The sequence below is a fragment of the Paroedura picta genome, chromosome 15 (genome assembly GCF_049243985.1).
Source record: "Paroedura picta isolate Pp20150507F chromosome 15, Ppicta_v3.0, whole genome shotgun sequence".
Taxonomy (NCBI): domain Eukaryota; kingdom Metazoa; phylum Chordata; class Lepidosauria; order Squamata; family Gekkonidae; genus Paroedura; species Paroedura picta.
The window spans coordinates 5,634,842-5,649,335 of record NC_135383.1 but is presented as its reverse complement, the minus strand read 5'-3'; the positions used below and the strand labels follow the sequence as shown (position 1 = coordinate 5,649,335).

The 14,494-nt window shown below is 44.9% G+C and overlaps 1 protein-coding gene across 1 annotated transcript; it reads right to left on the bottom strand.

The window, feature by feature from the left end:
* Positions 1-3,572: 3,572 nt before the first annotated feature.
* On the bottom strand, positions 3,573-4,923 carry LOC143824590 (actin-1-like). The gene has a single exon (XM_077312018.1). It carries the CDS (start codon positions 4,842-4,844, stop codon positions 3,711-3,713), a length of 1,134 nt encoding a protein of 377 aa, XP_077168133.1. The 5' UTR covers positions 4,845-4,923; the 3' UTR covers positions 3,573-3,710.
* Between the last annotated feature and the right edge of the window lie 9,571 nt (positions 4,924-14,494).

The window sequence follows — 14,494 nt, the reverse complement described above, 5'->3', positions numbered from 1 at the left end:
GTAAGCCACCTGAGTTCCCTCAATGAAGAAAAGCAGCATAGAAATGTTATAAGTACATTAATATCAACTTGCAAAGGGTTGCCAGCTATGAGTTGGGCAATTCTTAGACAATGGGGGGGGGGATGTGTGTGGTAGCCCGAGGACAGCAGGGTTTGTATGAAGCCCACCCGCCAAAGTAGCCGTTAAGATACTGGATACTTATTTTGGTGTAGTGGTTAAGAGTAGAGGGCTTTTAATCAGCAAGATGTGTTTGATTCCCCGCTCCTCCTCCACATGCAGCTAGCTCGGTGACCTTGGGCTAGTCACAGTCCTGATAGAGCTGTTCTCGCAGAGCAGTTCTCTCAGAGCTCTCTCAGCCTCCCCCCACCTCACAGTGTGTCTGTTGAGGGGAGAGGAAGGGAAGGTGATTGTAAGTAGGGTTGTGATAATTGCTACTACTAACTAGGAACATTCTTAACCATCCTGCTCACAATGAAGGACATTTCCTGCCCTTAAAAAAGGAAAAAAGCCTCAAAGAGGCTTCTGGTAACCCTACCTCTGGTCCCTATACCATAATGCTTCTGTGATTTGGGATCCTTACTTTTCTCAAGGCATTTTAGCAGGCAGTCTTCCATTTAGTCCCTGACTCTCTCCCCCACCCCCAAGCAGAAAATAAAACAACCATCTTTGGCACAATCTTGCCAGATTTGGTCACTTTCTTATACACGCAGAAGCATAGGAAGGAATGGGTGGGTCTGTTGCCCTTTGGGACACAACAGCTGAGTGCTTCAAACAAAACAAACCCAAGCCCTTGTTAACTTACTCAAAGTTACAGTGTCTCTCCATAACAAAGCTTGGAGTAGTTTCTGAAGAAATCATAGCACAGGTGGCTGGACTGAGAGAATTGCCAGGACAAACAGGTTCTGTGCAAATGTGCCATTTTCCCAGCAGAGAGCGCTGGGCGTGTGGTTCTTCTGAGGGACCCCAGACTCCTTCTGGGATTTCCCTAGCAAATCCCCCTCAGACAGCCCTGTTTCATTGTCCTGAGGCAATATGGACTCCTGACTTTCCCCTTCAAATCCCCCTCAGACCTCATTGGCCTGTGCCGTTCTCCTGAGGGACCCAGACTCCTTCTGGAATTTTCCCCAGCAAGTCCCCCTCAGAAAACACTGGACCCATTTCATTGTTCTGAGGCAATATGGACTCCTGACTTTCTCCTTCAAGTTCCCCTCAGACTGCACTGGCCTGTGTTCTTTTCCTGAGGGAACCAGAGTCTTTCTGGAACTCTCCCAGCAAGTCCCCCTCAGAAAACACTGGACCCGTGGCACTGCCATGAGGCAATATGGATTCCTGACTTTCTCCTTCAAGCCCCCCTCAGACTGCATTGGCCCCATGTTGTTCTCCTCAGGGAACCAGACTCTTTCTAGAATTTTCCAACAAGTCCCCCTCAGGCAGCACTGGATCCATGGCATTGCCTGGAAGGAACGTGGACTCCTGACTTTTTCTCTTCAAGACCCCCTCAGACTGCCTTGGCCCCGTGTTGTTCTCCTGAGGGAACCAGGCTCCTTCTGGAATTTTCCAACAAATCCCCCTCAGACAGCACTGGACCAGTTTCATTGTCCTGAGGCAATATGGACGCCTGACTTTTCCCCTCAAGCCCCCCTCAGACTGCCTTGGCCCTGCATCAACCTCCTGAGGGCACCTGATTCCTCCTTCTGGAACTTTCTTTCCAAGGTATCTCCAGAGAGCATCCCACCTGTGGGATGCAGCCCCCACCCCTCATTTGCCCATGAGGAAGCAGGTATCTCCTTGCACTTTCTCCACCTGGCTTTGGTCTCCCTGTGCTGTGTGCCTGGCTGGAGCTGGGAGCAATTGGGGCATGTTCCCAACAGGTGCAGAGCATGAACTCATCACTCCCATCCTGAGAAGACTGCTGTGAGCATGCACGGTGTGCCGCCCAACATAATGTTGCAGGGCCTGCAAAATAATTTGGCGCCCCTGAATGGCTTCAAGGGCCCGAAATGGTGAGTGGCATTTCTTCGTTCAAGGATTCTGGAGAGTCCAAAATGTGTTTGTTTTCCTTTTTCTTGTCTGTCCCAGCAACATGCAGAACGAGGTTTTTAAACACCTGTTGACTCTGGAAATGTCAAGGGGCTTGGGGAATCAGCCTAGAAATATCAGAAAGGGAGGGTAGATTTTAGCTCAGATTTAGGTATCTGTGAGATTCTCCCTCCCCCGGCCGCCATTTTGTTATCTGATGCTTTTATTCCTTAAAAAGTCAACAAATAGGATTGCTGCCTGCCCTTAGGAACAAAAGTCCTTTCCATTTGATAGAGGCTTAATATGTGGAAATGGGCTGTTGAAACTTTTCATGCCTTGAAGGTAAACACCCTATTTATGTGACAAACCTTCCCCCCCCCCCTGGGCCTATTGGTAATCATAATGACAAGAGAGAATAGTTTTGTGCTAGACCAGTCGCTTCTGTTTGTGTGTGTGTATTAAGGTTGCCATCTCCAAGCTGGAAAATCCCTGGAGATTTGAGGGTAGGAGCCTAGGGAGGGTGGAGTTTGAGGAGGGGTTAGACCTCACTGGGGATATAATGCCATATAATTTGCTCTTCAAACCAGCTATTGTCACCAGGGGGACTGATATGCATTTGGTCTCGAGCTCAGTTGTAAACCCAAGAGGTCTCCAGGCACCACCTGGAGATTGGCAATCCAAATGTATGTGTGTATTTGATTTCCTAGCAAGTGAAGGTTTGGAAGTCCTTTCTGGATGACTTAAGCTTACGAAGTACTGCCCTTCAACTATTTTCTTTTAAAGAAGTCTCTCATCTTGATTGTTACACTGGAAAGTAGGAAATGCATAGTTGTATTTTGCTGAAACATCGAAAGAAATCAGTTTAAGGATGCTGATTTAAGTCTGCTAAAACTGGAGTAACTCTGCCTAGGACTGCACTGTATCTCTCTGACCCCTCTGGTACCACTTTATTCCCACAGGTAGGAACCCCCCCCCAAATTGGTTTGCTTCTTCTCTGCCATTGTGATCAAATGTATGTTTGCAAGAAGGTTCTTTTTTGTAGTGTTTTACTGATGTGCACGTGTTTTCCTGGACATTGTAACAATGCACAGCAAAATCTTGAAACAATCATATATGCAGCTACAGCCAGATTGCTTTTTTTTTGGGGGGGGGAAGGGGCTGTTTTGTCAGTAAAATATACAGAAGATAAAGAGGTGAAGGAAGGATGCATGCATAAGGCACCGCACAGACCTTGGAAATCAATGAATTAAAAATAGAGGGTTCTTAACACATTAGTTTCATTTAGAGAGAAAAAACAACTCCATAATATAGAATGAAATTCAAAAGGAAAGAATCTTGCATGTATACATCGCTAAAAGCTGACATATTATAATTTGTAAATGTTTTAGCAAATGTTCAAACGCTTTCGGGTGCTAATTAAAAGCTCCGCCTTTTTCCTTTAAAAAAATATCTCCTTGCAGAATGGAGAGTTTTGGATATTAGGCAAGAGAAAGGCTATCAGATCTGTCCCGCAGAACAACAGAGAAACAATATACCTAAAAGCCGCCACGATCGTAATAGGTACTCCTCTTTTTATTTTCTTATAAATTTTGTCCAGCCAATAAATCTAGAGACAACTGATTTTTGAACTATTGGTATTTTGGGACCTTCCTTTCTCCTACCAAGGTCACTAGTTAGGAGAATCCATCTCCTTAGAAACATTTCCGGTGAACGACCCCTGGGCCAAAGTCTTTGTAATCGTCTAGCGTGACCCACATGTGTTTGAACGATGTCAAGCAAGTCAGAATAGAGGCCCCAATCCATACGCAGTACTTCCTCTCTGGCGGTGCTATGATCCTTACTGATATCCCAGTTGGTACCTGCAGCTGCATTTCCTTCAGGATACGCTCATCCAAACCCGGGAACAGAGTCGATCCCCCGGAGAGCAGAACATTCCCATAAAGATCTCTGCGGACGTCAATATCGCATTTCATGATACTGTTGAAGATCATCTTGTGTACCCCAGGAGCTTCGACACCAATGTTAGCTGGCACAAAAAGGGTCTCTGGGGCTCGGAAGAGTTGACTGCCTATCCTGATGATATTTCCATCCGGCAATTTATACTCCCTCAGGAGTTCTTCCATTTTGGCTCTCATTTCCTGGATGGGGTCCAGAGCCACGTAGCAGAGCTTCTCCTTGATGTCTTTCACGATTTCTCTCTCCGCTGTGCTGACGAAGGAATGGCCGCTCTCTAGAAGGAGCCTCATGAAGTATTCGGTGATGTCCCGCCCCGCGACGTCCAACCTGAAGACGGCATGCAACAAGCAGTACCCTTCGTAGATGGGAACTGTGTGAGTGACGCCGTCCCCGCTGTCCATGACTATCCCTGTCGTGCGTGCCGAAGCGTAGAGGGCCAGCGTGGCTTGCACAGCCACGTACATAGCCGGCACCTTGAAACTTTCAAACATGATCTCGGTCATTCTCTCCCGATTCTGAAGAGGGTTCAAGGGAGCTTCTGTCAGCAGCACTGGCCGGTCGCTGGCTTTGATCCTCAGCTCACACTCGTAGACGTGCCTCCATATTCTCTCCATGTCCTCCCAGCATGTCACGATGCCGTGGTCGATGGGGTAATTCAGTGACAATACGCCCCTTTTCAACTGGGCTTCTTCTCCTATGTAAAATTCCTTCTGGCCTGCTCCAAGCATGGTGGCTTTGGCTTTGGAGCGGCCCACTATTGCGGTGATGACTGACCTCGGGGCGCTGTCCCCGGCAATGCCGGCCTTGCATAACCCGGACCCGTTGTCGAAGATGACTGCTGGGATGTCTAGAACTTTGGGATCAAACATCTCTTTGATGGTATGCTTCTCACCTAGAGAAGCTGTCTGATCCAGGGGTGGGATTGGCGGCCGCTGGAATGTTAGAGAATCCAAGGTTCTCAAGCGGTGATGTCATATACAAAACAGCAGCTTCTCCTGCCAAGGAGGAAGGAGCCTGGAAGTTCTGAAGAATGTTTTCCGGTGGCCAGTTTGATGAATGAATAAGAGAGGGCACCTCAACGAAGGGAGAACGTGGTTTGGAGTGAGGTTGAGGCCTTAGTGGGGAATGTGAGCTGTCCAATCCATGTATTTATTTATTTATTTTATTTTATACTTTCTTCCCGAGCCCTGTTCTGTGTGCCTCCGCTTCTAGAGGCGACATAGGTGGAAACCAGAGACCCAAAAGTTGAGCTGCAAAACTATATTAAAAATTATTATGAATAGTTATTAAACAGAGGGCACTGCTGCAGGGTATTAAAAACAAAGGAAAAACAACACATATCCTAACTGCACGTGACAGAACAGACCAAATGCGTTTTGACCCCCAGGGGTCTTCCTTAGTGGTCAAATTATTGTGTGAAGTGCTGTTTTGTGTAAGATCAAATTCCAAAGGCTTGCTGGGTGGCAAAGAAAAATCCTGAAAAAAAATAAATGTTTAAGACATGTTAGAATGAGCATATGTATTTTTTAAAGGGATGTCTAATTTAATATATTTTTATTTATTTTATATATTTGATTTACATAAACACGGTGGTGACTTACTATTAGGTGTAGCTCCAACCAGTGTTTCTGATTTGGAGCCCACCTTCTAAAATATGTATTATCTGAGGCCTCCACTCGGTAAAGAAGATCAGAATAAAATTATAGATTTCAAAAATTAAATTAAAAAATTAAAAAATGTCCGTATTTCAAACAGAATATTTCTATACATACCTCAGCTTTTGCCTAACTCTACATCAAGAGTGCATTTACGGTGCCTTCACCTTTGAGGCTGCCTAGCCACTGGCCATACTGTTTTGCGGGAATTAACATGTTCCCCCAAGCTTTTATCTGAAGGATAATTTCTCTTAAACCTGATTTTGTGGTCTATTTCCATCCCTAGTTTTGTTTTATGAATACTGTCTTTGCTGACTGTTGATTTTATGTCTCTAGTGGGCCCTTTGCTTATAACACTGCTGATTTATCCACGTAGCGTTGGCTACTCCAGGCTCCATGCTTCCATGGGCCTACACAATGCCTTCGTCCCCACAGATGAGGGCCGTATGTAATACACACATACTTGAGAGTAATTCTCATGGAATATCACAGGACTTCCCTCTGAGAATACATATACAGAATTGGCTGCCCATTCTCTAAATCCGGGCTACATGAAATTCAATTTTAAGCATGTTTTCAAAGAAGGCACACTGCTCAATGAGTCTTAACCTCAAGCAAGTGTCCATTGCGTCCAATGGGGCTGTCTTCTGGGTCAAGAATTGGATCACGACGCGCTGGTTATTTCCTTTAATCCTAGAAGCATGTGAACATTGGTAAGCAAGGTTGTAGCTATTGTTATTTTTCAAAGATAGCACTACATTTTAAGGTCTTTAAGAGTTGTTTTTTTTTTAAAAAATGGGTGGGACAGGGATCCAAATGTGTTATTACTCTTTTTTGTTGTCATTGCATATTACTTAATCTCAGAATGTGGTTGGGAAAGCCATCAGCTTCGACCATGAAATATAAGCTAGAGTAAAAATTTTAATATGCTTCAAAAAAAAAAAAAGTCACCTGTGAGCATGCAGTTAATGGGAGAAAGCCCACAGCGGTTGCATTTTAATTGCTTCTCCCACTAGCCTTAAGTTATGGCCAGCTTCAAAGGGAGGGTGGCTTCCATTAAATTTAATTACTCTCCCTTGCAGCCAGCGTGGCAAAGGTGCCAGCACCTAATTAAAGGTGGTTATGAATCAGAAGCAGATCCCAGCTGAAACAGGCTAAATGAAGAGGCACTTCTAAGCATAAGTCAACTGCTTTGACTTGGGATGGGTGATTGGGGCTACAAAGAAGGCAAGCTTTCTCAGTCAGGGAAAGCATGAGCATAAACCATCTCATTGCTTTGTGAAAAGTTACAGGGAAATGTGGAACACCATTGAGAAAAATACCTTGTCTTGTTCAAACACTACACAGAAACATTAATTGCAAACGCTCTCGTTGTCTCCCTTTCAGTTAGTACACTGGGGGTTGCAGTCGATCGATTCAGGGCTGCACCCTGGCTGAGGAAGTCCTTCTCTCCCTCTTTGCACAGGTTCACCTGCAGCCATCTTTGCTTATGTGCCAGATGAAGTCTACATGCCTGGCTTTAGGGAGCTTCGTTTTGGTTAAGCAAACAAGATTCCAGACTCAAGTCACTCTGAAAAAATTCTTATATCTTCAAGGGGTTGAGCTAATGCCATATGATCCCAGTAGGGAGCACAAATATGGCATCTAAACTTGATGGTGGAACAAAGTTATAAGCTTCTCCTTCAAGCCTCCCCCTTTGGTTGGGTTACCAGCCCAGCTTGACCCAAAGATGTGCCACATTTGAACTAGAGATGCAAAATCCTCCACTCAGGTATAGGTTTACACGTGTGGGACAGTGCTTTAAAATGGCTGGGGCATTTACAGGTCAGGACTGTGGTACGTTCATGTATGCTTTGACCCTAAGCATGTATGCTTTGACCCTAAGCATGTGACCCTAAGCATGTGGATTTAATTCCGCCTTGTGGCAGTGAGTTCCAGGAAGTCCTAAATGATCAAGAAGCTTTCCCCCTACTTAATCCTAACTGATTTTTCCACCTCATATGGCACACAGTGACAAAGATCTTGGCTCAGAATTGAACAAAATTAGAAACCGAAATCCATGGTAAGAATTTTTTTTTTTACAAAAAACGAAGGAATAGTTTACTAGAATTTCAACTCAAACACCTGTGAACAGCTTCTCACAGATGCTGGCTTCCCCCACTGAGAAGGCACAAACCATAAATAGTTTAATATGCTATTTATAGGGCATTCTTTGCCTGCTTTATTTGAAAATGGCTGAGCACACAATTTTCCACTTCAGGAACTGTACAAGGCTTTGTGCTTTTATTGACAATCCTCTCCCTTAAAAAAAATAAGGCAAACTTTCTCCTTTCTGTATCAATCGCCGAACAATGCACTAAACGCCAAACTCCCACTAAGTGAAAACAGGCTTTTCCTAAACACACACAGACACACACGCACACAGAGAGACACGCACACTCTGCTGTGGAGAAATACATGTACTTTTGCATGTATCTGAAATTCTCTTTGGACTTTGGAATCCTGAGCGTCCTCATTGAGTTTTTTTTTAAAAACAAACTAAATGCATTACGGCTTCTCCATTGTTCTGTTTTTGGGTTTTTTTAAGTTCCAAACTTTGCTCTGTGTGGGCTATTCTCTAGGGGCTCTGGTCCTCTGTGTTGTAGAGTTCCCTTCCTGTGGCTCAAAACGCTTCTGATTGACTTAAACTAGAGTTTGTCAAGGAGTGAGTAGTGTCGGGTGATCAGCTCTGTGCTTGAAAATACCTGGAGATTTTGGGGGTGGAGCCTGACGAGGTTGGGATTTGAGAAGGGGAAGGACTTCAGTGGCGTACTCCATAAAATTCACCTTCCAAAGCAGCCATTTTCTCCTGGTGAACTAGAAGATCTGCTCTGTTGACTGGAGGTTAGCTGTAATCTCTGCAGAGTTCTAGCTTCCAACCAGAGCACCCTGTCTCAGTTTTGTTATAGCTGGGAAACCTCTGAAGCACAGGTTTCGATAAGCCCTAGAATTGGCATGATAGTGCAGAATATAGGTGGGGCGCATAGCTTTGTCCATGCCCACCCAGGGCTCCTCCCCTTCCCATCCCCTCTAGGCCCATCATGGGGCATTTCGGAGGGGGACCGGTCAACATGATTATATACGATCACATCACCTGATTTAAAACAAATTTTAAAAATATACTTTTAGTTAACTCCCCCTCCCTCCCATTCAAGAAACCCTTCCAGGAATGTCTGGCCCAGAGGGGTGGTAGCTCTGTTGTGAGAAAATTGATGTTGGGTTGATTTTTTAAGTGGGGGGAGGGTGGTACTTCTTGCTGGCTACATGGTCCATCCAAGCATGTAGCTCCACACGGCACCACATAGCTGATCAGATGTAGCTACCGTGTAGCCAAGTCAAACTAAGAATGACGCTTCCTACTATCATCCTGTTTTTTGCCCCATTTTACAGGCCTGCTGAATTAAGGCTGAAACCGAGAGGAGGAGGGTTTATTTTTTAGGAACTGAATTTTTCCATGAAATGTAACCCATTGTCCCAGTTGCTCTGAGCCCTGAGTTTACTACGTTTGCTGTTATAAACTGTGGGAATTGGTAAGGTTGTGGATTATACAATAAAATAAAATGGCTCTTCTCAATGCCAAATAGGCCGATGCTCCCCAAAGATGCATTAATTCCAAGCCAATAGAAAGGAGGGTAGGGAGATGAGATGGAGAAGGGATAAAAATCAATGTCTGTTTAATAGGAAAAATGGGGGTATAATTGGGGGGGAGGGAATGGTTTCACTTTTCGTTCCGCAAAAGGTAAATGGGAGAGAGGGGGGTCACGAATGGGAAACGAATTATACATGATACAAATAAAGAAGATGGTGGTAAGGGGAAAAGGGAAACCTCCAGTTTATTAGCATTGTCCTTTTAAGGGAAACTTAAATTACCGATTTGGTAACTTGGAATTCCCTTGGGGATGTTGAGACATGGCCTTCTACTTTTTAAACCCATTACGTCTATCTAGTATCTCTGGAGAGAGCCTTGGTTTTAATAGTATCATCTGAAATGTAATAAACCCTTTGGTCATGATGAACAACCGGGAAGGTACAAGCCCCCCAAAGGAGTTCAGATTTAATTCAAAACAATCTGAAAAGAGGCACTTTCGGACGCATATATTATTTCCAACTCTGGGAAAATAGTTTGACTTCTCCTCCCCCCCCTTTTTTTTTTAAAGAGACATAGATCTTGAAAATGGAATGCATAATGGACAGATGCACGGCTGGCTCTAAATGTGTGCGTTTCGAATGATAGGTGGAAATACTGAAATGTTTAGAAGCTCTGCTGCGGCCTTTGTCCCTGTCTCACTCTGTTGGCTCTTCCTAATGCCCTTTGCAGATTCGAACTTACATTAAGGCATACGTGATGCTAAAGATTCATGACTGTGTAATTTAGCCGAGTGTCTAATTTAGCCACAAGGAGAGGAGACAATCAGGGGGGCTGTAGTGCTAGCTTATTCATTTATCCTATGGCGTGTGTCCCTACAATCACGTGGCAGCCAAGCAGGAGACGTTGAGAGGTGGTTAGCCATTGCCTGTCTCCTTGTCATGACAGTATTGCCTATATAGGGCCGTGGCTCAGTGGCAGAGGACACATTTTGCACGAAGGAGGGGTCCCACGGATTAGCTTAAATCTCCAGTGTCCTGCAACGAGCTGGTGCTGGGAAAGATCTCTCCCCGATGCCGGAACAGTCACTACTAGTCAGACAAAACCGAGCCGGAGAAACCTGCAGAGAGATTACATATAAGACAGCTTTATACATTTATATGATTAACTCATACAGGCTCTCACTGTTTGATTGCAGTAATATGAGGGGGCTGGACCAGGGCCAGCCTGCAGGTCAAAACTCTGCTGTTTCTCCTTGATCTTCTCCATCCCTCCAGTTTCCACTAACCAAACACTGCCGCTCTGTCTCTGCCAAACTGGCACCCTCGGTTTATTTTGCAAGGCAGCTCATTAACAGCCAGGGAGGTTAAGAAAAGTTTACTAATGAGAAAAAAAAAGAAGAAAGAAACCACTCCAGGAAACTCCACCAGTACATCCAGCTGTCGGAAGAGCCGCAGAGACAAGCATTTTCGGGTGGAAAGTCTGAAGCGTCCGTCCAGTGTCCTCCCTGAAGAGGTTTCCCTTACCCCTCCCCTCCTGCCGCCTAGTTTATAAATCCTAACGATTTTTGAACTTCCAAGTGCAAACGCATGGAGGCTTTCGAAGATGTTTACTTTCCCCTTTCTAAATATTTAAAACCCATTGGCCAAATGAAAGACAAAACCGTCAGGATTCTCCGCTGCTTGGATTTTGGCTCGCCTCAAGCCTTCACTGGGTAAGGCTGTGTTATATAAACAGGAACTCGATGCTACCAGACAACATCCGAGAGGTCTGGAGATGTGCAGGATAAATGAGGGAAGTGCTAATCAAGATGATAGCCTAATTTTTTTTCCCTTTTGCAGTTAGAAGCTCAACCTTGAAGATGACCTTCAGTCCCTACACACCCCTCCTTTTTGCTGCTTCCATCCACCTATTTTTTTTTAATTGAAACTCCTTGAGGAATTGTGGGAAGGTATGGGAATTTTGGAAGAAGAAAGGGGGGGGGGAATGGAGGAAAGAAACCTCAAGGCATAAGACCTCTCTTTTCTGTGAAACCAAATTATGTAGTTTTCATCTCTTACTGGAACTTCATTGGTGTATGTGTAATACAACATAACACATGTTCATCCCTTGTTCAAACTCCACTCCATTTTCCTTCCCTAGCATTGGCAGCTCTTGTTTAAGAAATTCCTGTAAATTTGGGAATGCAGTTCGATAGAGAAGACCTCAGCAGGGTACAATGCTGTATAGTCCACCTTCCAAAACTGCTGTTTTCTCCAGAGGGACCAGTTTTGGTGGCCTGGAAATATGTTATTTTCTCCACGGACCACCTGGAGGCAACCTTATTTTTTCCCTTTCTTGTTTCCCTGGCATCAATTTTTGGCACATAAACACATAAAGTCAGGATCTTTTTATTTGGCTCTTTAATGTCCTATGCACCCAGAATTATTCTAAGCGTCTTCAAGAAATTCCATCAGCTCCTCTCCAATCTGTGAGCACATATATTTGAGAAAGGGAAGGAGACAAATGAGAAGGTTCCTACCGTTTAAAAACCTAATATTTAACGTCTTATTTATATGTGTTTTAACCCTTTGTAAGCCACCCTGAGCCTCCAGGAAAGGCTGGGATATACACACAATAAATAATTATCCCTCTATCCCAGGGGTAGTCAAACTGTGGCCCTCCAGACGTCCATGGACCACAATTCCCAGAAGCCCCTGCCAGTGAATGCTGACAGGGGCTTCTGGGAATTGTAGTCCATAGACATCTGGAGGGCTGCAGTTTGACTACCCCTGCTCTATCCAATCTTCTTCTAAACCTGTTCTTCCTTGTCCTTTGGTTCCTTTTGATAAAAGCAGGGGTCCCTATCTTTGATGCAACCCTACTTTTTTTGTAGGACATTTCAGCATCAGACCGCGTGGCCAGTGAGGAATCTGCTTGCAGGGCAGGGCCTTTCAACTCCCAAAGGGGGTTGGCCGCTCTAGGCATCTCATCCCACAGCCATCCGTAAGGCAAACCACTCAGGCCTATTCACTTAAAACGGACCCTGCTGCTCAGAGTGCCAACCGCAGGGGAATTGCTGGCTGAGAAATACTAGTAATTAAAGCTTGCCATTGTGAGCAAGGACTGAAACACCTACAAGGTGGTGGGGGGAGGAGGGCTGAAGGGGGAGAGTGAGCAAACAAAGCGAAGAGATGGCGCTCTCACCGCACGATGCCGGAGAGTAGCCATTAAGGCTGGCCGGGTCACCCACCTAAGCCTGGGGGCAGCACAAAAGGTATTGCTACGCAAGGCCTGCGGGGAAATGAGTCCGCCTCCTGAGAGCAACCCCACATTGGTGGGCTCCTTTGGGTAAATAATGCGGAATGGCTCGCGTTCAGAACACTTGCCGTTTGTACAGAGGGGAAAAAACCCTTGCCCACTCACTCAAGGCACCCCTGCTCTATTTGTCGGCTTTCCTCCGGCCTCAGTTGCATGCAGGTTCTTATTTCCCCAATTGTTATTTTTCTAATGAGGCTGGCAAGTGGATTCTGTAAGTCTTGCACGTCCACTTTGCTGTTCCGAGGCCATTTTCCCCCCCCTCCTTTCAAAATAATTCGACCCCCCCACCCGATCTGCCACGGGGATGGGGGTATTGTCATTCAAATAACCTGAAGTGCCGTGTGACACTTGGGAGGCAACATTAAGCAACAGGGCATGATCATAATCAAAGTGGGATTTGAATGTGAATGGCCAACTGCGCGGGTCGTGAACAGAGTTACGCTCTTCTGAGCCTATTGACTTCAATATAGTTAAGGAAGGGGGTAACTCGGTTTAGGATTATGCTGCAAGTTACTTGAAGAGTCTTTCCGCGGACATTTTATTGCCGACATAATGCTCGTTCGGCGTTTATCCAAGCTCATGATAAAATGAACAGTTGTCCCTTGGAGGTGAAGGACATCTTGGTGCGGGATTCCCCCCGTCCTTTCAGGGAGGCAGGAACAATTTCCCATCTCTTCCTGTCTGTGTCATGGGAGTCGCCTGTCTTCTTTGTTCTGTTCCTGCCTCCATAGGGAGAGCAGTTCTAGAACAGGCTTCACCTTCCCTTTGCCTTTCTAAAGCCTACAATTCCTTCCTCCTCCTTCCTATACTGTGCCTCTTCTCTGTACTCCTTTACCTTTCTTCCTACTATCTCCTGTGCCTCACAATTTCAACTCCTCAGTCTTCCAATTTTTGAAGGCCTGAGCCACAATCTTCACAGCCTCTGAATACTTTGGCAGTCAGACATACATATCTTTATTACGGTCATAGACCAGCAAAGTCAAAATCAGCAATTTCACAGTTACAAAAATAAAATAGCCAAAAACATGGATTTACTCATAAAATATAACAATATATAAAACAGCTAAGGCCATAGATCTGCTAAGACATAAATTAAAACTGGTTGTTCTAATTGGAAATTGTTCTAATCACAGCTCTCTGGGTCAGTTACTTTGGTAACATATAACTTGCCAATTTAAAATCCTTCGTGGCTTCAGAGGTGAATTCCAACATCTCTCGATCAGTGGCAGACATGGAAGCCCCTCTCAAAGCTACTGCTAATGGGCAGGGCACTGGGAGAGCCAGCATGCCCCAGAATCACCCTGGCTGCCTTAAGCAATCCCAAATCATGTGGAAAAAAATTCCCTTGTATGGACTGAACTCATGATTCTTGATTTTCATACCATTTCCTCAAATTTAAGCTTCCCTGTAAAATGTATGCATTTTTCCCTCGTTGTCATTTTCTTCTCATTGTACATACTAATCAAACTTCTTACTGTGCCCCAAGCTATGTTCTATAAGGCGAGGGAAGAAAATTCTCAATGTTGTGCCTGAATTTCAGGAATAAGAGAGGGTTGAGTAGTCTCCACGCTGGGGGTAGCTAATCTGTGATAAGCAATCTTGAATATGAGCCCTAGGGGGCGCTGTTTTCAAGAGAAAGAGGTATAGATAGAAGGCAGGATTCTCCCCCTTTAAAAATCGGCTGATTGTCAGTTTGACGAAGAAGGAAACATTCTTTTTTTTTTTGTAGTACCAAAGCAAAAAAGAAACCAATTGTTTTAAGTTCTGACAAACTGGTTTACTCTATGGAGGGCGGGTAGGTGCCACAAGTCAGATCAATCCACTTTGGGACCAGTCCAACTGGTGGGAAATTCCTCCTAGGATTTAATAGTAATTCTTCAGAAAACCAGCTTGGTGGAGTGGTTAAGAGCGGCCGGCTATCTGGAGAGCTGGATTTGAT

Coding starts and splice junctions, on each gene's coding strand:
- LOC143824590 (XM_077312018.1), bottom strand. CDS start 4,844: ATGTTTGATCCCAAAGTTCTAGACATCCCAGCAGTCATCTTCGACAAC.